At 38.0% G+C, this 24,648-nt stretch overlaps 1 protein-coding gene across 2 annotated transcripts; it reads left to right on the forward strand.

The window, feature by feature from the left end:
- Positions 1 to 1,131: 1,131 nt before the first annotated feature.
- rab11fip5a (RAB11 family interacting protein 5a (class I)) lies at positions 1,132 to 24,320 on the forward strand. 2 transcript variants are annotated; one of them, XM_082153605.1, is made up of 6 exons: positions 1,132 to 2,142; positions 9,841 to 10,352; positions 12,005 to 12,740; positions 15,318 to 18,242; positions 19,576 to 19,705; positions 21,609 to 24,320. In XM_082153605.1, exons 1-6 carry the CDS (start codon positions 1,766 to 1,768, stop codon positions 21,864 to 21,866), a joined length of 4,938 nt encoding a protein of 1,645 aa, XP_082009731.1. In that variant the 5' UTR covers positions 1,132 to 1,765; the 3' UTR covers positions 21,867 to 24,320. The 2 variants fall into 2 exon arrangements, with proteins under 2 accessions (XP_082009731.1, XP_082009732.1); XM_082153606.1 differs by lacking the exon at positions 15,318 to 18,242 and having other exon boundaries at positions 1,141 to 2,142.
- The last annotated feature ends 328 nt before the right edge of the window (positions 24,321 to 24,648 follow it).

Consider the following 24,648-nt stretch of genomic DNA (forward strand, 5'->3'; position numbering starts at 1 on the left):
ACAAAGTGATAGTGTTTCTTCAAAGACTTGGATTAAACTGCTAGTTTCATATGGATTTATTTTACAATCTCTTTATGAATGTTTTGAAGCATCAGAGTTTTGGGCAAATGGACTTTCAATAAACGGACAGAAATCTCTCAGGTTTCATTAAAAATATCTTTGTTTGTGTTCCAAATATCAACGAACACTTGTGGGTTTTGAGTGACATGAAGATGAGTAATTAATGACAGAATTTTTATTTTTGGGTGAACTAACCCTTTGAAGTTGTGGTTGTCAGTGCTATTTTAGTGCATTGCTTCAAACCCACTTCACGTGTCAGAGGTCCTGACAACAGGTTTCCGGTTCATGACTGATCATTGATTAAAATCTCCTTGCTCTAAGTGCAAATATTGGCAAAGGCTTTATTAACAAACTCCACCAACCATTGCTCAGACAATATTACCTTAGTATAGCATGTTACTTCTGTTTATAATTTGTGTGAAAATCATATATCGCTATATTGTAAACAGGATGCTATCTGCTATTGGGTGCAAACAGTATCTACCACAATCTACTCTGTAATCTACCTTTTTATACCTTGGTGTAAACAGATGCTTCATTTTATTGTTTTTAAAATGTGTAAATTGTCCTGTGGTGTCATATTACACATTAAATGTAACATTTTGTCACCAAAAATTCTTTAAAAAAAGGGAATCTCTTGGGGATCATTGATGCTGCTAATTAGGACCCGAACAGGAAGTAAGAAATATTTCAACCTTTTAAGCTAGGTAGAGGGTGTGTGAGTTTATATGTATAATTACATTTGTAATGTTTATGTGGAATGCTTAGTGATAGAAGCAATGTCTATAAACTCTAAAATACCTTAAACATTTTATTAAGTGTAGTATTGAAAAGATCCCTTATACCAATATATAAAGTTTAACTAAAATCTTAGTTGTGTTAAAACTAAAACTACATGGGGAGTGTTAGCTCTAATAAACTAAATGCACAATAATACATAAGTTGTTATTAAATTAGATATTATGAAATGACTGAAATGAACCAGGAAGAGAAACACCATGTGCCAAAGTTGAGTCTTTAACATTTAAGTTTTTTAACATTTATTTGTATAGAAATTGTGTCTCTCCTTCAATATTAAATGATTTATCTTCTTATTTTTAACTTTAAACAACTAACACATTTTTCAACATGACATCCTACTAAAGAATTCATTAATTTTTAATGGTTTTAAAAAGATAGCATGAGGGTTAAAACCCTGCCCTGTATCAGAGGATTCCCGGTTTAAACTCCGCGCATCCTCGTATATCTGCAATATTATGTCATCGTAAGGCAGTATTCGGATTCTCACGCAGGATAGCTCGCCTGGACGGCATTTTCGCAAAGTTCGACAACGAACGACTGCTTATTCAATCTGAGGTTGCCAAGTGAAACTGCTTTTCTTAAATGCACACGAGAGAACGTGTATTTGAGCAACACGCATGCAGCATGATGTAGCCGGGGTACCGTACCGCTTCTAGTCACTTCCTTGTCCTGCGGAGAGGATACAGCAGTGACGTCGGTGGACCGGTCTGCACGGTGGCTGTAACGCTGCAGAGGGAAACCTGTCCGCCCGACCCGGACACAAACCAGCCACTTTATCGCGAGCTGAATCTTAAAAATGTTTCACTGTGGACCACGACGATAGGCTGGCGGTTACTAAGCGACGCTCGACCGGGAGATCAGCCGCCCCACTGTCTATGTGTCCGTGTGCGGTGCACCGGTGACCATGTCCTTGGTGAAGAATGACGAGGAGCAGCGATGGGTGCCAACGCACGTGCAGGTAACTGTGCTACGGGCCCGAGGGCTGCGCGCGAAGGGTAAACACGGCACCAGCGATGTGTACACCATCATCCAGCTGGGCAAAGAGAAATATTCCACGTGCGTGATGGAGAAGACTACGGACCCGGAATGGGGCGAGGAATGCGCGTTCGAGTTGCAGCCGGGGATCCTGGAGGAGGGAGGGCGAGACGCGTACCCACCCGGTAGTGGCGACCTGACCCTCACCGTTATGCACCGTGCTCTCATAGGACTAGATGTGTTCCTGGGCCAGGCTGTTATACCGGTAGATAAAGCCTTCCAGAATCGGAAAAGCATGAAAAACGAGTAAGTTTGTATTTGCATTGACTGTTTATGTATTTATTCGTTTTGAAGCAGCAGTTGTGGCTCAAGGAATAAGGGTTAATATGTGCCATTAGCCCAGTCGGATATGTCTTGCTCAGACAGTGCTGCAATCTGTTCCTCTGCAGTCACGCCCTCTTAAGTGGGCCTGGATGTTGACTGAGGAAAGTAGGGGAATTTTCATTGGTGTTTTCCTTTCCTGTTTCTGGAGGCTTATCAATGGTACATTTTCTTAACATTTTTCTCATCAAACACTGCACATTCAACCCCTGAGACCTGAAGATGGGTGTGTCCCACAAGGGAGACAGCCTAAATGTGTTAAAGGGTTAGTTCACCCAAAAATAAAAATGATGCCAGGTGTATGACTTTCTTCTTTCAGCCAAACACAGAGTTCTATTAAAAAAAAATATCCTGTCTCTTCCAAGCTTTATAATGGGAGTGTATTGTACCATTTTTTTTGAAACCCCAAAAAGCTCATCAGCCCATTATAAAAGAAATCCATACGGCTCCAGGGGGTTTATAATGGCTTTCTGAAGCGAATCGATGCGTTTTTGTAATGAAAAATATCCATATTTATAACTTTATAAACTAAAATCACTGACTTCTGGTTACGGCCATATGCGAGTCGAGTTCCGGCAGAAAAGTGACCCCTGACCCGACGCATGATGTAATGATGAACACGGAAGCGCAGAGGATAGAGCAAAACAAAACACCGGTCACGAATTGGAAGTCTAAAACAAAATTTTTAAAGAGAAATGTCAAAGGATTTCGATATAAGAGAAGAGAAGCTTGAGTTTGTTGCTCAGCCCTATTAGTTTGAACTGCGAGAGGCGTCAAAGCTTATGCTACTCCTACATCCTACGCCGGGTCACTCTTATGCCGGAACTCAACTCGCACATGGTCGTTCCCAGAAGCCAGTGATTATAGTTTATAAAGTTATAAAAATGTATTTTTTTTCTTACAAAAACGCATCGTTTCGCTTCAGAAGGCCTTTATTAACCCCCTTCAGCTTTATTAACCCACTGTTGTGGGCTTCAAAATTTAAGGTACCATTCACTCCCATTATAAAGCTTGGAAGAGCCAGGATAATTTTTAATATAACTCCAATTATGTTTAAATTTTTTACAAATTAGTTTCAAGCTACGTTCATATGTGGTTTGAAATCCTATTCAAATCTCATTTCTGAAAATCTGTTTTATTCTGACCGTTCTGATTGGATTTTGCATAGCTTTTTTTCTCACGCCACGTAAACACGTCAGATGTCATTACAGAAACAAGGGTGTGTTGTCGATGTGCAGGTCGCTCAGAAAATGATAATATAATGGAGATATCACCGTGGTCCAGTGATGAGGTGATGCCACACAAGTCCTCCAGTCACTGCTAGTCGGCCTGGTCAAGACCCCTCTTTGAATTTTGAGACGGCAGCATGGAATAAAGTTGCTCATGCCAGTCTCCTGCGTTTCTGCCGCTGCTTCATTAGACGTAGTAGTCCAGTGCCGTGGCTACACATTGTCATATTGTAAGAATAACGAAAGTGTGCTGTGGCGGGACACACAAATCGGATATGAACAGTTGCGATACATTTAATGTTAATGTTACAGTTAATCATTTAGATCAGATTCCATTCGGATACACAAATAAATAGATTTGGACTGACAGTTTAAACATATCTTAGAGGGCGTCCAGGATCAGTGTTGAGAAATGCTTGTTTAGATCTGTATTCATTGCTTATGCGAATGAAGTCTAGTTTTGCTCTGTCAGCTTTCTGATTATGTAAGATAAAGGCACAAGCAGGAAAATGAAGGCTTGGGTCATGTGCTGACTCTACCAGGTGCATCAGGGCTCTTTACCCATAATGCCCTTTTTTGTGGGCTTCACCAACACAGTCGCATGGCAATATGTAACTATTTCACTTTTTGGGGAATTTGTGGCTAATTCGTATGAATTTGCACAATCTTACTTTTTCATTCTATCTGCGTACACTCCAGTGTGTTGGGGCGGGCGGGGTTAGGTATAGACTTTTTTTATGCTTACTTTTTTCAAAATAAATAGTTTTTTCCCCCGTACGATTCACTTCGTACAAATTAATACGAGATCGTCACTTCATAAAATAGCTGTTTTCTCGAAATGGGGTTTGGGGTTTGCTCTTCTTTCGTTTATGCTAGAATCTTAGTGATTCAAAGGTGGTTAACATTTAAGTTTCCTAACAAAATAAAAGTATCACACTATTAATTAATTAAGTTACCATGCATTGACTGCAGTGTAGCTACTAAACTCTATGTAGCATCTCAAACCATTTTAAAATGCATTTTTTATACTTACAAAAATAATTTGTTACATTGCACGACCATTTGTCAGCTACAGGATGTGCCATACTTGTCCATTCACATTAAGATATTATCCTCCAGTAACCAAGAGTTTTTGAGCAATAACAAAAGCATCTGTGGTATTAGATAACAGATATCAGAGGCTCAGAATAGCTCAAGATGGATGCTTGATCAGACCAGTGGAGCATGACTTCTTCATTTTTCATTTATTGATACATTTTTGAACATTTCTCATTCATCCTGAGGCTAAAGAAAATATATTATTATGTGTTTCACTGTAGCATGCAGAGGAAAGTGTTTTAAGATGCATTTTAACCTTTGTGTAGAGTCTCTGTGCATATATTTATGTGTATGATTCTGAGAAAATCTATTTGCCTGGGTGGATGTGGATGAGTGAGGCTCTACACTATATCTAGACTCTAACACTACAACTGTGAGATATTTATTCACAGTATACGCCCCACTTCCTGTAACTGGCCTCCAAATATGAAATCATTTATTTGTAGGCTATTATATAGAGGCCCTTCAGTGCTCTTCTGACACCACTTCTGTTGAGATGTAACCAGAACGGATGTGTTTAACTTATTTAAAAGGTTTTAATAAAAGGTAGGCCTACTCCTTTATATAAGACACGAATAGGTAGTAATACCTCAAGAGTAGGTCATGTGACACAATGATAATTATTTTGTAACTGTATACTAAGGCCTACATAATGCTCCCAATTAAATGTATGCACAGGAATGACATTTGATTTTAGCCATAGAGGGATAGGCTAGTTCACCCCAAAATGAAAATTGTCATAATTTACTCACCAAGTTGTTCCAAACCTGTATGAATTTCTTTCTTCCATTGAACACAAAAGAAGATATTTTGAAGAATATGGGTAACCAGACAGTTGACGGCACCCATTGACTTCCATAGTAGGAAAAAATGCTATGAAAGTCAATGGGGCACATCAACTGTTTGGTTACCCATATTCTTCAAAATATCTTCTTTTGTGTTCAGCAGAAGAAAGAAACTCATACAGATTTGGAACAATTTGATGGTGAGTAAATGATGACAGAATTTTTGGGTGAACTATCCAAAATCGCTCGCTCGCTTGCTTTCTTTTTATTTATTTTTTGAGTAGATCAGATGCACAGATTCTCACAGGCTCTGACTCAAAGATGGAGGGTGTATGTAAATTAAGTTGTTAAATTTTTAGGATAAATTTATTTTAGCCCATATAAACTACAACCCCAAAGTTATACATGGAAGAACACTTGAGCCTGGCCCAAAACCATCAGGCCTGGGTAGCAGATCTCTGTTCTCAATTTACTAAGTGCACTAAATGTTGACACTGAGGGTTTAATATTTGCTGTATATGTTGCTCACTTCTTGGTTCCTGGTGATTTCCAGATTGCGTGTTGGTATATCCCCTTGTTTGTGTAGGTGGGGTGAGTCGGGTATACTGATGAATCATGTAGTTAGTGTGTGGGTTGGCAAATTACCATAAATTGTAAGACGTAACGATTAGATTACTCTTGACTCTGCACTTCATGATTAAAACTTGAATCCGTCAGATGTGAGTTTTCTATACTTGGCACTGATATAAAAAAGTGTTTCCTTGTATTTACAGAATTTTTCTTTTAAAGACCACACTGTGAAAGAGCTAGTTCCGCTGGATGCCGTGTAATAAAGCCCACATCTAACCACACTGGGCAGGAGTCTGCTGCTCACCTCAGTCAGAGGTGAAATGATTGTAGCGTTGAATCTGGGTTATTCACATTGATACTGGAACAAGTGGGTGTTTGGGGCCCATTGGTTTGGTGTGGTAAACATAAAAGATGCTATAAAGGAAACTGATTTGACTTGCTGACTAGACGCTTTTGAATCTTAAGCTCTTTAAAGACACAGGCAGTTACATTTTGAGCTTCAACCACCACACAAAGTTTTTAATAAAAAGTAAAAGAAGACAAAATATTCAGTAACTAATTTCTAGTTTAGTAGGTTCATGTTGCTTTTCTTTTGCTTAGTTGGCCAGGCATTGTTTGATCACACCTTTGTGCATAATACAGTACATAATTCCTCTTGTAACTTAATAAACTTTGCAGAAAGGGTATTTTGCAGGTGGTAAAGGAAAAATGGTGGCTTAATTTATTTAACATTTTGTACATTTTGGCAAAATGTTACAAAAAGGTCTAATTTGTTAACAAAAAGTTAATGCAAATTAACAATAAAAAACATAGGTATTATATTATATTATATAGGTAGCTATTTTTACAGCATTTTTTTATCAATTGTTAATGATATTTTATAAAAATGTCCATGATCATTTTAGTTCAGTGCATTAACACATTTTTACAGATACACGTTTGATCTTAAAAATGTATTAGTAAATGCTGAGATTAACATTAATTGAGGGGCCATTTACACAAAACCGCGTTCAACTAAAAACGGAAAACTTTTTTATGCGTTTTAGCCATTCATTTACACGACAACGGGGTTTTGGAGGCGTGAAGACGCAGACTTTTGAAAACTAAACCTTTATCGTCTCTGTGTAAACTCCAAAAACACGAATTTGTGAAAACGGTGACGTCATGCGCATGAATATTACTTGTTCAGTCAATGGGCGCATAGTTTTAGTGACATCGTCAACTACTGACCTGGCAGCATAAAACAGCCTTTCTAATCGTTTTCACGGATCGTTTTGACAACGTTGTCGCCTTTCTCTTTATTCTATGGAATATGGTATTCACTGGTTTTATCTAGTCTTCAGTCTGATCACTTAAAAATAGCACATCCCTGTTCAACAAGCTGCCCAATTCGAAGTGTCTGTTATACATACTAATAGATTATTGTGCTTTGAGAAGGTTGTGTCTGCTCATTTTGAGTATAGGTCGTAATAATGTTCATTAGTTCATTAGTCAAAGGAACTATGCAAAAATGAAAGAAAATTATATAGAAATATATGGATTTTAAAGACTGTAAAAGGCATGGTAAGGCAACAGTGAGAATGGATGGAATATAATAAGGTACTCGCATCTATGAGACATAAATTGTGTTCCTTTTTGGATGAAGTGACTTTGCTCTGTGTTTAAAGCGAGAGTATCAGAAATGCTGTAGATGTACGACCTAGAAGGAGAAGGTTGATTTCCTGTTAGAGATTGTCATTATTCTGGTGGTCTTTGATACTTTGCCATGACATCGCAAGGCCGGTATATTTTTCTGTTTGTGTATATGTGTGTGAATATTTGCGTTTCCCAGATGAACTGCGGCTGACAACATTTTAATTTGCTTTGGAATCAGAACATCAAACTACCCTCATTTCAAGCCATAGTCCAATGAGACAGTGTGCATGTTGTAAAAATGTACGTAATGAATTATAAGTGAATTACACTCTGCAAAAAGAAAACAAGAAAAGAAACGTCCTCTTTCCTCACTTTCAGCTATATATGGATTTGGATGGAATCCAAGTTACAATGTTCATCAAATCTACATATAGTTCAACCTACATATAGTAGTGTCTGCATTCAATTTGAACTGGAGAAATTATTTTTAACACCGAAAAAAATAATAATGTATGTATCACCTTTACTAATTGCTATATAAAACAACATATCCCAGTGTCACTTCAATGTGTTTCTACCACAGCAACAGAAGTGCACTGGAGGAATGCCAAATGTGTTTATTAGTAAATGTGAATAATTAATGGGCATTCATGTGTGGGTGGATCCGCCTATCTGTTCATCTGTTAATTGGTTAATTGTTTTCTTTTAATGTGTCAGCCAAGTGTCTAACAATAAGAAAATTGTATATTAGTGTGTGTGTGTGTGTGTGTGTGTGTGTGTGTGTGTGTGCTGTCTCTTGGAGTGTCTAGAAAAGAAATAATGCTGATTGTAGAAAGCTGACCTTCTTGTCCCAGCTCTGCTTTTGTCAGCGTGTGTGTGTCTGTCTGTATGTGTTTACATGAAGAAAAAAAACCTGAGTATCATGGAAATCCTCAATTAATTTAGCAGGGAGACCTTTTGATCTAAGTTCAAACCTAAAGCTTGTGTATTTGTGTTTGCTTGAAAATGAAAGCTCTATATGGGAATGTGAATGTAGGGGAAAGGGCACTTGGAAAAACATTGGAACATCAGATCAATTAATCTATCCTTCAAGTTCAACCTTCAGTAGACTGACTGCTAGAAATATAATGTTTCTCTCACAATTCCACCAATCCAAAAGACAGACATTTTTTGGTGTAATATTAAAATAAAGGAACTGATAAGCTGATCATTATTTTCATGTTATATAACCGTTAAATGGCCGGTATTAAAATCCATACTAATTTTTTTTTTTATTTTTTTTTTTTTTTTTTTTAAAGTCTAAATCAATCAAATTAAAGGAATAGTTCTCAATGTGTTTTTAAAGATTAACTTCATGTGGAAATATGATGACGGCAAAGCTATTCTAAATGTAAAAACAGGAAATGAGCATTCAGAATTAAATATCTATTATTATAATATTTGTCAATGTTTATTTTGTATATTACAGGTATATATAATGTTAATATAATATTGGTGTAGATACCCTGAGGATCTCCTCTGAAGCCCACCTTATGATGTTTTTTGAGGATTCATATTTTTTAATCTATATGTGTGTCTTCCTAAATCATCACACATCACTGAATATAAAAAATGGCAAAGGTTTCACAATGTAAAAATGTAATGCAGATATGCAAGGTCAGCATTCATAGCTGAAATTACTTTTGGCTTAGCAATATTTGGAAATGAATGAACTTGTGTTTTTTTTTTAGATGCCTAATACTTTGATGCTTTGTTTTGATCTCTCTTAGTATATTGTTCTCGTTTAAAGTAGCCTATTATTTGTTCTAACAGAGTGAGAGGATGTACAGCAGTGGCCAAAAGTAATGTCCGGTCTAGGAAACTTGCCATCTTCACCCTTTATTCAAATATTATTAACAATTTGTTAAAGATGTTGTAAGCATATGGCGTAGTTGTGCTTGGAGTCAATTTATTTGTGATAACACACAATGAAACATGCCAAATTGTGTGGACATAATTTTTGGGCAGGCTCTCATACAAACTTATGAACATGCAAAAACGAGTCCGTGTTTAGTTTTTCCTGTGAGCTTTCTTTTTTTTTTTTGCTTGGTAAAAAACCTGTTTGCCTTTTTTTGTCAAATAATTTTGTCAGATAAATACCTTAACCAACCAAATGTTCATATGTAAAATATTTAAAATATATAAAATATTGTCCGCATATTTTGTTGATTTATTTAAACTTGTCATTAAAATTTAAAAACAAATTTTGGCCACTATATTATTTGTGCCTCCCTTTAACAGTTTTCTTTACTCATTATTGTTCATAGGTGGCACCTGCTGCATTCTAAAACTGGCAAAAAGGAGAAGGAAAGAGGGGAGCTTCAGTTGACCGTGCAGTTCACTCGGCACAACCTGACGGCCAGCATGTATGACCTTTCCATGAAGGACAAACCTCGCTCTGCTTTCGACAAGCTCAGAGAACGCATGCGGGCGAAGAAGCGCTCTAGAGAAGAAGATTCCTCTTCTGCCATCGTCTCTGGAGGATACGGGTCAACGGTAAGTGTGCGGGGGCGGCTGCCAAGTGATGGGGGCGGCGAGGAAGACTACGAGGATGATGAAGGCGGGGAGATCCGCAGGAGTAAGATGAGAAGTTTTTTCCTGCGTGGGAGGTTGAGGAAGTCTTCAGACACACGCTCAAGCACGTCACTGGGCTCCGAGAGCAGCGAGTCTTCATCGCGGGGCGGAAGCCTCAGCCCGACGGCAGGAATCAGCGTGGTGGTCTCAGATCTGTCCAACTCTCCGAGTAACAGCAGCAACCTGACTGCAGACAGCAGTCCAGGTATGCACCACATCATTTGATGTTTTTTAAAGGAATATCCTGGGTTCAGTACAAGTTCAACTCAATCAATATAACAATTAATCTCAACTTATCTCTGGTTTCCTTTAAAAAAACAAAAAGCTAAAATCTGGGTTACAGTGAGGCATCCATAAGCAGCAAGTATTTTAACATTTAAGTAGTTGAGTAGTTAAGTAGTTTAAGTTAAAATCGCTTATTAACCTGTTCTGTGTAAAGTTGTATGCATTTGTACAACTTTGCTGAAGTGACCATGTAACGTCAAAAATTCTAAAACACTAAAATGATTGTAAAAGTGTTGATTTAAACATAATAATACTCTTTTAAAAAAAGACTCAAGCTAGAAGAACTGCGTCAATGTCTCCAAGACACTTGAAGAAACCTTCCCTGCAAAGCTACCTGAAAAACTATTTGCAAGTGTACCTATTCTCCAAATATTGATTTATTTAATAGAAGATAATTGATCAATAAAATCTATTTATGGAATTATTTTTAAAAGCATCCTGACTTTACGGCATTGTTACACAAGTGCCTTAAACTTTTCACAGTACTGTAGCTTTGGAGGAAGGTGTCTTCATGTGTCTTAGAGACGTTGCCACAGTTCTTCTGGATTTAGTCCGCCATTGGAATATGCCTTATACACACACACACACACACACACATTCTTGTACATCTATCTTTGTGAGGACATTCATTGACACAATGCAATCTCTAGCCGCTTCCCCTAACCTTACCAATCACAACTAAGTGCCTAACCCGAACCCTTACCCTAAACCTACCCTTAACCTAATTATAACCTTATCCCTAACACCAAGTCTTGACCCTCAAACAGGCCTTTAAAGGGGTCTCAGAAAGTGAGGACCAGCCAAAATGTCCTCACTTTACTCTCTTTGTCCTCACTCCAGTGGTCTAAAACTCAAACTGGTCCTCACAAAGATAGTTGTACAAGTACACACACACACACACACACACACACACACACACGTACAGTATATATTATAGAAATACAAACCTTTATGTTACATGCGATTAATCAATTTGACAGCACTAATACTAGTATATACTTTTGGTAACACTTTAGGGTCCAATTCTCTCTATTAACTAGTTGCTTATTAACATGCATATTACTAGGATATTGGCTTTTTATTGGTACTTATAAATCACATATTAATGCCTTATTCTGCATGGCCATATTCTACATCCTTTAATCCTACCCAATAATTAAACTTAACAACTACATTATCAACTATTAATAAGTGTGACCCTGCTTTTATTAAAATATAAGCTTCACATTTCTGCATTTAAATCCTTCAAAAATTGGCCCCATTAAGTTATATTGTATGTACCACAAAAAAATTATTTGGATTTATCCCTCGTTTTCTTAAATAAATAAACTCAACCTTTTGGTGAAATGTCAGACTTATCTCTTGTGACACATGCTGGACTCTCCAGTCATTCCAATCCTTTCTTACAATCGACTGCATACTTGCATTCAGATCTCCCTCCATCCAATCAAGTCCCCATGCTACATTTTGTTTTTCAATAATCTGTTTCACTCGGATCGTGATATGGAAAAGATGTTACTACGTCCATTGCAGTGCAACTTTAAGAAAACAATAAAACTCTTTCTCTTTCAGAACACACAGTGGCTCCCTCACCACAGGTTTCTCCTGTCAGACATATGATGTACGACATCAGCTTACCAGTGCCTCATTCTGTGACGTCAGAGAACGACACCCCTATTCTACTTCCTTCAGTGTGCGTGAACGGGAATCCGGTGGAAACGTCTCCTCTTACTCACCACCCACCGTCACTCATACTACAGCAACCTCAACGAGAGTCAACCAAACCAGTAACTCAGTCAGGTCAACCACAGGCAACCAAGCTGCCAGTTAAGCCTCAGAAAACTCAATCAAATGAACAGAAATCCCAAGAAACCCGGCTTTCCAAGTCCGAGTCAAAGCCAAGGCCTGAGTCCCAGCTCCCAGCCCTCGGGGTGCTTCAGAAGGGCTCTTCTCTCTCCCTCTCCCTACAGAACCTCCCTCGCCGTGGGGATGAAAAGCAAAACGGCGGCCCTGTGGATGGCCGTCGCTGGTCCTTCGATAAACCCGGAGAGGAAGAAAAAGCTGCCATCGTAGCAGCATTAGAGCATGCTGGAAGGGTTACGGATGAGGCGGCGATGGAAACAGTGATACCTGCTGGAGAGACAGAGACTCAGAGCAAGAAAAGGAGGGGCCTGTTTTCACACGAGAGAGGTGATTTGGCTGGGAAACGGCCAATCATGAGTAAAGAGGAAGCAGAACACGCTCAACCACTTGTAGAAGTCAAACACAAAGGATGGTTCGGCTCCAAGGACTCGCACAGTAAACCAAGGTAACTTACTTTTGCCATATTTATGTTACAGATGCCAAATAGAAGTGTGTCCGTGTGTATTTGTGGTTCGGTGAGAGTAAACGCTGTGACATACAGCCATAGATTTAGTTTCAGCATCTGCATTGCAGAGGGAGGTGTTGCCTGGAAACCTGAACTCTTGAATTATTTCCTTTAACTTTCTTTCTCTCTCCCTCTCTCTCTCTCTCTCTCTCTCTTTCACACGTGTTCTCCCTAAATACCAAGCTATGATTTCTCAATTTTAATCGGAAAGTACTATTTTTGTATTGCAGACAGATGGGTCTGAATGTGTGTGTGGGAGTGTTTGTGTTCGCTATGAATGGGAGGAGTCAATCAGTTTAAATCTGTCACTGACCTAAACCAGTGTAACTACATTCTTGTTTCTGGTGTAGGTGTGTATGCTGTCCATTGTTTGGTAAATATTTTCTTTTTTCATGGGTGCTGGTGATCACACTCTGTTTCATTTTTCTGAGCTTTGGTTTGGGTTTTTGAAAAGCAGGGAAATGCCTCTTCATGCTGTGCAACAAAAATGTGCACACACGCTCATAAACTGCATTAACTTTTGCAATTGCAAAAACTGGCTAATTAAACAAATCCCTGCATTAATTGCTAAAGGCTGCAATTATGTCACATCTACAAAAAATGAAATCTTGAGAGGAAAAAAGAAAGCAATATTGACTAATTAAGGTCTGTGAATTCTAGGCTTATCAAATTAATCTCATGTTGAAGTTTCCTGCTGAGGTCTTGGAGCAAATTCCACAGTGAGCTTCATTATGTTGTACTCACTCTGTAGGGCACTTGAAGTGAGATTACCCAGAAGAGAGCAGCATTACATCTCATATTTTCACATTTGGTCCATGTGCGAAGACGTCATTGCCACTTTATTTTAAATCCTATTAATCAAACAAAACAGGCGAATACTTTTGCTTCCAATGTTGTTCTTTTGTGTCTTGGGTTGTGAAAGTCCAAGTAAAACCTTCTCCTTTAAAATAATCATACTTGATTTGACTTATCATAAACTGCACAATTCTTCATTGAAATGACAGTCATCTGTACTCTTCGCTAATTGCCCTGAGGAAGGGTTTTTGGCAGAATGTAGTTGCTTACATTTGACCCTACTAAATGTGCCATATTTGCGCACAAATGTTTGCATTCTTGCATCTGTCAAAGATGCAGAAATCCTTTTGGAATTTGATACTTGATTATGTAAAGATCAAAAATAAACTGTTTACTATACAAATTTATTGACTCATTGTTGAGCCTAGTTGGTGCGCGCTTATTAATGCATATTCAGTTATTATGCACAAACATATTTACAGGTAAAAATTGCACTTCTGCTGTTACTGACATTAATTGCATAATAATTTATGGTGGAATTTCAATGCAAAAAAACCACAAAAATTCATCAAATAGCAGTGCCGTTTCTGGGCTGCAATAATTTGAAAAAAGTCCCTTGAAATCCTGATGGGAGTGAGATAAACGGATTTACACACATAGATCTCAAAGATAATATGCTGATCAAGTTATTATTCACCCATGAAATGTCCCATAACAGACTAAATCTTCATGGCTAATGACCTATTAAATGGATACAGGTTAAGCCTTGACCTAACATAAAAACAGTTTTCTTTTGAAAATCACCATTTACAATGCAGTTTAGCTCACAAGTATTGTTAATATTTTCCTAAGCAACTGGCTTCTAGCATGTTTTTATTAACTGTGACATCTAGTTCAAATTATTTCATAGGTATTTCTTTTAAGTTTAGCTACTGGAACATGTCAAATACCCCAACCAATATCACATGCTCTCTTATGTTTACTTGCTTGGAGCAAAAAGTGATTTAGTTTATGTATGAACTTAACTAAAAGGGCAAAGATGTCAGTCTGTAAAAGTCTGTTGTTTGCTCAATCTTTCTTTCTTTTTTCTATCGCTCACCTCCCCCTCTAGTACGGTTGGGTGATTTGTTATGGCCTTTTAAATCTCAGCGTTTCTACATGTCTTAGTGTACTGCTTGCCACATCACAAGGCACTATTGCATGCTAAGTCTTTAAACTTCATTTGAGTACGCATTAGTAAATTTATAAAACTGTAATATATTTAGTAGTTGTCATATGGCATATTATCATGTGTATTTCCAGATGTTTGGCATTGCTTTTTAGGAAACTATCTGACCTTTTGTGCTCTGATTTTATACTGCACATAAAATTCATCATAAAATGTCAATAAGATATCACATATATACAAAAACAAACATACTATCCACAGTATGCACACTGGAAACTGCTTTTCTTTAAGGAGTTTTATAAGAAATATGATTTTGAGCACAACACAATGTTATTACAATTACTTAGTGCCCTCTACTTAGAAGTTTCCTATAGCAAACATCTTTTTTGTTTAGAATGCATGATGCACAATTGTTTTTTTTAGGGATTTTGCATTTTAAATGGTGAAGGTCACTGGTCATTGCACTTGGCCATCATTGTTTCTCACTGTTATTAAGGGTTTAATGGAGGTCACGGTTTCTAATGAAGTGCACTGTATATACCTTCCTTTCACAGCCCGCTGGTGTCTCCTCGGTCACACTCAGGTGCCAGTGCAATCTGTCCAATTGTACCCTTGAACTTTAATGACCCTTCACAGAGTATGGCTGACAAACACGCTAATCCCTTCACTTCTCTTCCACCCTTTTCTGAAGCCAATCCCTTCCTCCCACTTGCACAGCAGAATCCTTTTTTTCAGGAGCTTCATTCTGCTGCTCCTTTAACTCCCGATGTGCCCTCTCTCTTTAGCTCACAGTCTGGCGGTAATGCCACCCCAGATTTGCTAAGGATTGGAAACAAAAAAGGACCTTCCCAACTGGATTTTTCATTTGATCCTTTAATTTCTCACTTCGAGGGAAAGACAGAAAAGGATGAATTTGAACATTTAGCTGAGGATAGACTGAAGTCTTCAGATGAGGTGAATGAAACAACGAATTTGGTTACACCCCCTCCTCTCCTTCTGAAAACAAATAATCAAGAGCCCTCAGGTGCTTTGGGTGGCTTAATGGTGTCGGATACAAATGATCTAACTGATTTAGAGCGAACTGCTTCAGCAAGTACTGTAGAGACACCCAAGGAAACTGCTGCTGACTCAATTCAAGTTTCAGGAAGTGATGTTATTGATATTTGCTCTAGTTCTGACAAGCCTGACCACACCGATCACGGGGCACATGGCTTCCCAGAATTTAATATGAATTTATCCGAAATCTCCTTACCCGAAAATTCCAGTTTAGATTTTTCTGAACTGAATACACTTGCATGCCCTTATCCTGCACTGTCACCTCACTCCATGAATGAAGACCGTTCTGATGCCACAACTCTTAAAGACCAACCAAAGATGTCCCTAAACTCAGAAAATGCCAAATCAGATGTCACACAGCCATCATTATCAGAAGCAGACACTGTTGACCTTCTTCATAGTGTCTGCACTGAGTTCTCAGAGGGGGTGTCTGTGAATCCTGAAACATCACAGAGGTCCGAAGCACCCGAGTCTGCTACAGATATTGAGTCTGTGATCGACCATGAGGATCCTTTGCAATTCTGTAGAGACAACAGCTCAGATGACACCCTGAAACAGTCCACTGTGAAATCTGATTCGCTAGGTGGAGATCTAGACCACCAGTCTATTGAGCCCTGTCTTTCTCCACAGAGTGACATCATTCCAGGTAATATAATACAATGTGATGAAGAATTTTGGAGATCAAATGTCTCACTCATTCAAACTGTGGCAGTAAGTGGAAAGTCCCTAGTTGAAACCACTGAGCTTTCAAGAAGCCATGTTCAGTCAGCACCGAGTTCCCTAGTGTCAGCTGCTTTGCCAGTGAAGAATGGGGAGAAAACAAATGCAGTTATGGACACCATGCTTCAGAATGAATCAGGAGATGGTCTCTTAGAGAGTGAGAGTAGTAAAGATATCCGTTCTGAAATTGAAGAGTCTGTTCCTGAGAACCTATTTGATGGCCCTTCCTTTCCAAGGCTTTCAGAAACCATGTCTAATGACATGCAGGAGGACAAACAGAAAGTCAGTGAATTGCCCACAAGTCCATGCAAGAATGTCTTAATGGGTAATCTACTCGCCAGCATCAGTGAAGAGCAAGAAATAACAAATTCTAATGGGACAACACATCCTGTAAGACATCTCCTTCCCACCACTGGAATTAAAACAGGGACAGACAAGGATGCATCAGATCCAAACTTTGTGCTTTCACCTGGCAGTGTGCTCCTCCACAGCCTGTACAAGAGTGCAGAATCAGACCAGTACATTACTTGTGTATCTCAGCAGGATTCAGTTTCCCCTAGCTTAGAGCTCACACAGGATGTGAAACCCAGACACAATTGGTCTGTAGAGGACACTTCAATATTTGAGTCCTTGCCAAACCATATCTCTAATGCCATGCCAAAAGATGACACATCTGTAAAGGCTTTACCAGAAATGGCTTGTAAGCAAAATCAGGTCATAGAAGAAAACATTAAACCATTTCAAGAAGTCTTGCCAAAGCCAGAATCCCCTCAGGATGTTCAACCAAGAAATTGTTTATTGGACATCCTGCCAGAAACACATACCTTTACACCAAAATCAGCCCCCTCATGCAATACATCATCTGAGAACATGTCTGACATGATAAAGTCAGATTTTGATGAAGCAATGGTACAGTGCAACCCTTCAGGGGACAATGTTGAAAAATATGACTTTTCCAAAAATATGATGCCAATTGTTGTTACCTCAGATATGATAGCAGAACTTGAGGCTCAGCTTGCACCATTAGATACAGAAACATGTCTGGTAAATAACTGTAAAACCTGCCCAACCAAACAAAACGATTCCCAAGAACTGCAAAACGACGAATCCCATAATATTAAATCTGTTGGGATTTTATCGGAGGGCAACCTACATTTATCCAGGCTGACTGAACCTGACGTGTTTTTATCCGATTGTGCATTAGAACAAACCTCCAGTATCACACAGGACCTTGTCATAACTGATTCTGGCCTGAAAAACATCTTTCTACCCCAGCCAACTGAAACGCACCTTCTTTGTACTATCACAAGTCCAGTCGCAAACTTTGAATCTGCAGAGAGTCTAGATAGAAATGCTGAAATGTGGACAACCCCAGCTGGTCAAGATTCAGAGACACCTGACTTATTTCCAGTGAACTGGCCCTCTTTACCCCAGCCATCAGCACCTTCAGTCTGTGAACAGCCAATGCTGGCTTCAAGGCATGACCACAACATTAACTTTACATCTTCTTTGTTCGACCTTTCACCTGTAGCTTCCTCAACACCACATATAGCAGTATTCCCCTTTCCCATAATTCCCCCTACCACAGCAGAGTCATTACCACGTCCAGAACATGCTCCTCTTCCTACTATGCAGCCTGTGAATTCTACATCATACAATCCTTTTATCCAGGATAAAACACAGACATTTGATCATCAGAGCAGGTGAGGTCTCAGTTCGTTTTGTTGTGGTTGTTATGGGAGATCGGCACATCTGGTGCACATCTAATGGGCACATCTGGAGATCTTTTTATTCCTTGGGCTTTCCAGTCACTTCCATTCAGCTTTAAAACGTATTGTCTTCAATGATGTTTAAAGGTCAAATCTGTAATTACTGAAACGGATAATTTCCACAGTAATATGGACATTTTGGCTAATGCTGCTGAAAACTAATAATTATTGATAGGTAGGCCAACTAGAAATAATGTGGGGTCCCATGATTATTTGACTGTTATGTATAGGCTTAAATATATTGGATCATTAAAAAATTCTCATTTATTGGTTGATACAGATAAGACTAGAAATGCTAGAAATGATTTTGGTTTTGGGGTATGCATGGACTACAGCATTATAAACTGATGTTCCACATACATCTACTATTTCTACAGTCTTGCCAGTTTCAATAACTACAGATTTCCTGTTTTAGCAGATATGTGGTGCAAGGTATGTTTCTTGTGAAAATGGTGTTATGGGGTTGGGCAAGGTGTCTTTTGGGACTCCTTATTATATGTGCAATCGATGCACTTCACTTTCTCAGGTTGCAGGGTGATTCTCTTTCCCTTCATCCACATCTTCTCTCTTGTGTTAATTTGTTTGTGGTAGCAGCATGTCTACTGATTTCTCCATGGACAATCACACATAGGCTCACACTCTCTTGTGGATCCTACGGTTGGGATGGGGGAGCCTCACTTCAATTAGCAGGTGTTAACCAATCAAGTGACTTGGTTCGGTCCACAGGAAGCTTGCCTGAGTAAATTTTAGCTTCATATTTTGTTTGCTTGATTACCCTTACTGCAGCTAGTCTAATGAGTTGTTGGATGATGACTGAAGGTAACATTTATTGTGTCCTAGAAGAGATCTCCTTGTCTCAGAACTAAAGGCTGTTCTCACCAAGAACTATAACTTTAAAGATCATTATAACGATAACTATATTAGCGTCCACACCTGCGGATTATATCATTCAGTTAATTTGTCTGGTGTTTAAATTGTTCAGATTTTTTTTTTAAAGTAATTCCAATTATATTGTTTCTCTGTGCTGTTATCGTTATAGTTGTTGTGTGGACTTTGCTATTCTTTTATATTTAGAACGATTTTTAGAACTATATCTTTATCATTATATATATCTTCCTTAGTGTGAATGGGCCTTAAGAGCTTTTCTTGAAAACATGTTAAATGGTGTGCTGTTGTGAATAAATTGATTGACTTATTATATTAAGCTGTCACCATTCTTTTTTGCCCTGTACCCTTTCTAATCTTGCTGTGTCAATATGTCTTGTAGTCCACACCCCGTGAAGCCATTGACACCCCCTGATGAGAAAAGGTCCGAGGGTCGCTCCGTACTAGAGAAGCTTAAATCCACCATCCACTCAGGACGAAGTCACCACTCAGATCAGGATGCTGACAAGAAGGTACAGCATGAGTATGAAGCAGTCTGTTTTTTTTATGGTAAATTTGCCTTGTGAGTAAACGGATTTAACACATGAATTCATGGACACTGATGAACCCAAAAACATTTTTGTCAACTTTCACTTGTCATGTCTCCTTATTGGCATCTACAGTTCAATACAACGCAAACATTTTTCCTACTCTGTCATTATTTTAGTAAAAGTAATATTTTTGCACTATTTATTTCAAAAGTATTAGATGTAATTTTCCCACATGTTCTTCTGATCACCAAGACTGCATTTATTTGATCAAAAATACAGTAAAACAATACAAATGTGAAATATTACGGTTTAAAATAACCATTTTCTATTTCTATTTTCTATTTATTCCTGTAATGTCAAAACTGAATTTTCAGCATCATTACTCCAGTCTTCAGTGTCACATGATCCTTCAGAAATCATTCTAATATGCTGATTTGGCGCATTTCTTATTATCAAACAATTGTGCTACTTAATATTTTTGCAGAAACCATTACATTTTTGTAGAAACCTATCATGCTCAGACATGACTCTTTTTTTATATATGTATATATTTTTTATATATTTAGATGAACATTCTGTAAATATTAATTTACTAACATTAAAATGTTTAAATGTTAATCAAATTAAAACAAGCACTAGTACTAGTAGTTACTACAATGTAAAATAGTACAACTGTAAACTAATTTCAATTGAGGAAACCGATTGCTTCAATTCATTTAAGTTTACAAACTAATAGTTATAAGTTCTGTAAACTTATTTCAGTTGAGTTCACTTAATTAATATTTCCTAAAATACAATTAAACTTCACTCAAATATTTTTTGTTGCTGAAACTCAACTGAATTGATTAAAATTATTCAATTTAAACTATTCCCTTATAGTTACCTGTTAGTTAGCTAGCTACTTAGCAGGCTACTGCTAAACATGTGCTAATACCACAAGAGACTATCGCTTCTCTATTATATAGCATGCGAAAAACAGAACGCCAACAAAGTAGTATGTCCAAATACATAGTATTCGAAAAACAGTAGGCGAAAAGTCCCCGGATGACCTACTACTTCCGGCGAGATTCTGAAGTGCACATTCAATGGACACTTTACTATCCCATGAGGCCACGGGAGGGGATTTATGAATGGAGGTGAAGCGACTCAACTGACGCTGGTAGGTTACATAATAATGATGGATGGCGGATGTAGTACGTCCGGATTACATTCATACTACACACATTCATACTATATAAAACATCCTTTTTCGCGAAGTAAGTTTAAATGCAAATGTAATACCTACTCAGACAGTACATGATTTTGGTGGCACCGTATCACTGCATTGGTAAGTGCAGTTACTACTTTTAAACAGAGCAGTGTATATAGTCTTAACATGTTTTGGCCCATCCTCGAGCTAACCACAGGCTCTACTCTTCAGCACAATGGTAACGCCCCAAAAATTCAGACATAACAGAAAACCTTTTAAATCCCAACATAGCAACAATAAACACTAACAGATCTCTGCCTGCATTAATCTTGTGCAAAAACATAAAATAGCATTTCATTTAACATTTACTAGTCTGAAGCAAAGTATTCTGGGAACTAGAAATCTGCCTTAAGCTTGATTCAGTTTGAGTTCTGCTTAATATAATCAGTTATTGAGTTCACAAAACATTTTCTATTAAGTGCAATGAAGTTTCAGTAATATTTGAGTGAATTAACCCCTTTCATTTAATGAATTTGATTGTTAGGTTTTGCAGTGTACTACTGTACTTCTATGATAGATCTGTCATTTAAATCCATCACCATGATCACAAATCAAAATATAATTCAGAAGTGACTTTTTTTCTCAACTTCAAAATAGTCTTGCAATGCAAATCTTTGCTTGTCTTTCTTGTTTTAGCCACTAGTGGAGGGAGGAGGCTCGTACTATCACCTAAACCACAGCGATCTGGTTAAATTGCTGATCCAGCGAGATACTGAGCTCAGGCAGGAGCGGGAGGACTACGAGAAGCGAAGGGCGCTGCTGGAGAAACGTGAGACGGAGATAAAGAAGATGAAGCTTCTGATCCGAGATCTCGAGGATTACATCGACACGCTGCTCGTACGCATCATGGAGCAGACCCCCACGCTGCTGCAGGTCCGCAACAAGATGAAATGATACAACAAACGCCTTCACTATCCTTCCATAAATCCCAGGTGTACGTCACAACCTTGCACTGCTACAGCAACCATATAAATGTAGAGGTATCTGGAGCTAGGTGATGGACATGGAGGAGAGGATGTAGATTTGCTGTTCTTAACTTAACTGTGTTCGAAAATACCTGGGCTTCTATGGGGTCTGTATAGTACTGCAGGTTTGCATTGATGGTTAAAGGTCGGCACTCTGCTGCTAAACTTCAAAGCTGGTATGATCCATTCACTCACCAGACATGTCACTAAGATACATGATAGTCCAGCTAAGCACCAAAACCACCTGTCAGTCGAAAGGAAGGCAAGACTGTGACGTGCCAGTCTTCTAGTGCTAGTGTGAATGGTTTTTAATGCACGAAGAAAAGCATTGCTTTATCTTTAGTTTTTTTTTCTATCATGTTTTGACATGTAACGCTCAGCTGCTTAAACAAAAGAACAGGTTTGAGAACTCGAGGTGGCTTGAAAGCGTGCGAGAGGGAGCGTGAGACGAATCAGCCAGTTTTGAATCTGCTTGTGCCTCCCAACATGTCCCTGCACTTTACTTAAGAGCTTAAGGGCAGAGGCTCACACCAGCCGACCTTCTAGCTTTGTTTTGTAGGTCGGTGTCCTTCCTCTTCCTTCCTTTGCTTGAGCCAATGCACGTACATCGCTGCCAGTGCTTTCAGGTGTAATGAATAGGATATATAATACTGTATTCATTGCATATATGCCACTCGGACAAAATGCCAAATGCTGCCTTATCATACAGTATTTTCTCCATTCTGTTGTCGCTAAACTCATCACTTTTAATTAAATTGCACATTATATTACAAAAAAAAGGTGATGAAGTGTTCAAAGTTTAACTTTCCCCAAGACTGTTAAATAACAAAATGATCAAATGGATCTGAAGAGAGAACGAAAGCCATGAAAATGCAAATGCCAGAAACTATCTGCTCTAAATTAACGTTACAGGATTGTCAATACCGCAACGGCTCTGTTAATGTCACTGTAATGTTATTCTGGTGTTTTTATGATGTCGCCACCATCAGTGTTGCCACTGTCTGTGTACAATGTAGCACTATATGTAGATATGTGATAGAGGCGTAGGCCGCAGCACTTTCAAACCTCACACTGAGGCATTTGCAACAATTCTTTCTCAACAGCTTAGGAAGTGCACACAGTCAAACGCACACGTTCATTGCACAGACTAATAATCCTCTAAACACAGGATATTAATGGTGTTTCAGTGCTAGTCTCTCTAGAAAGCTTGAGATTTATCAACATATTTCTGTGATTAGAAGCTTTTAAGGACTTGTGTGCTCTGAAGGTTTGTCTCTCAGACTATTGAAGGTGGATTAATGAATGTTCATTTAATAAGGATTAAACTTAAAAGTTTACAAGTTTTCAAGAATATGGTACATTTTAATCATGCAAATATCTATTTATGGTTTTTATTGTATTTTGCTTTGTGGGAAGGTCTTCTGTCACCTTTATTTTGGGGTGGTAATAAGGTTTGTACAATCATTATTATTATTATTATTATATTTTTTTGCTCATTTTGTTGAATGCTGTTTATGTACATCATGATTACTAAGCCTAGGATTCCCTTTCTAAAGGTCAGTAGTAACAGAAAGCAATAGATGTGTTTAAGAGAGAATTTAAGAGATTCATACTTTTCTAAGTCTAAACAGATGGAATGTAATATGAAATATTTGCTTAGATTGCCACTGTGTCGAACAACAGTTTATATAATAAATATTCACAAACACACACAGCCTGCAGCCTAATAAGAAAGTGTTCAAGTGCCCTTGGCTGAATGATATCATGAGATGTGTCATGAGATGTGTGTGTAGAAGAAGATTTGTATGCTTTTAATGGTGAAGTTGATAATCAAAGCTACATTTTATGTAGTACAAACTCTGGAACTTGCAAATAAAAATTTGTGTTTACTAGACTACATTTCATTTTATTTTTAGAGGTGCGGAATGTCCTTTTTCTTTTAAGGTAATTTAAAACCTAGATATTTTTTAAAGAATTACAAAGGGGTTATTTTAAAGTTGTAAGAATGCATTGGAAAGAAGTTTGATGCCCGAATCCTCATTCTTAAAAGTTTAGGCTCAATTCTTCCTTCTTGGTTGTAAATTTCAGTGGATGAGAATGGCATAAATTAACCTCATATTATTAAGTAGCGTATAAGCACCAAACATGATAGGAATGTTCAGATGAACAATTTGTTTTAGGTGCAAAATATTTGAAGTGCTTCCCTGAGGTTCTGTTTGGTTGGATGTTTAGGGTGTAGTTACATGAGTGTCCACTGGAGGTTGTGATGTATTTTTTTAATTCCAATGCCTCATCTGAGAGATGTTCAATTGACTTTTGGTGTACTCTTATGCATCTCTGCTAGGAAAAGGTCTCTGTTGATGAAATAAACTTTTCACTTTGGGATGCATCTCTGACTGTCCTTATTTGACAAAAAAGACAAAGCACTCATATGTCTTTGTATGCAGTGATATTGAAAATTAAACCACTATTCAAACACAACAACACTATGTGAACTACACTACTGTAGTTATATATCCTCCTAAATTATATTTGCCTCAATGATTAGATGATATATTTATCTTTCAAGCAATCATTAGTGAAACAAATATGCTAAAAAGATTCCCCAAGAATATTTGTGATCAAGTGTTTTGATGTGCTCACACTGAATGAGTTCATTTAAATTTTTTTTTTTAGAGCGTATTACTAGGAGAACATCATTTTTAGCACAA

The sequence above is a fragment of the Leuciscus leuciscus genome (assembly GCF_965113295.1).
Source record: "Leuciscus leuciscus genome assembly, chromosome: 22".
NCBI lineage: Eukaryota > Metazoa > Chordata > Actinopteri > Cypriniformes > Leuciscidae > Leuciscus > Leuciscus leuciscus.

Bases quoted from the DNA above. Each gene is read 5' to 3' on its own strand.
- rab11fip5a (XM_082153605.1), top strand. From the start codon at position 1,766: ATGTCCTTGGTGAAGAATGACGAGGAGCAGCGATGGGTGCCAACGCAC. The intron at 2,143-9,840 runs GTAAGTTTGTAT...TATTGTTCATAG, and splicing joins CGGAAAAGCATGAAAAACGA to GTGGCACCTGCTGCATTCTA. The intron at 18,243-19,575 runs GTGAGGTCTCAG...TATGTCTTGTAG, and splicing joins ACATTTGATCATCAGAGCAG to TCCACACCCCGTGAAGCCAT.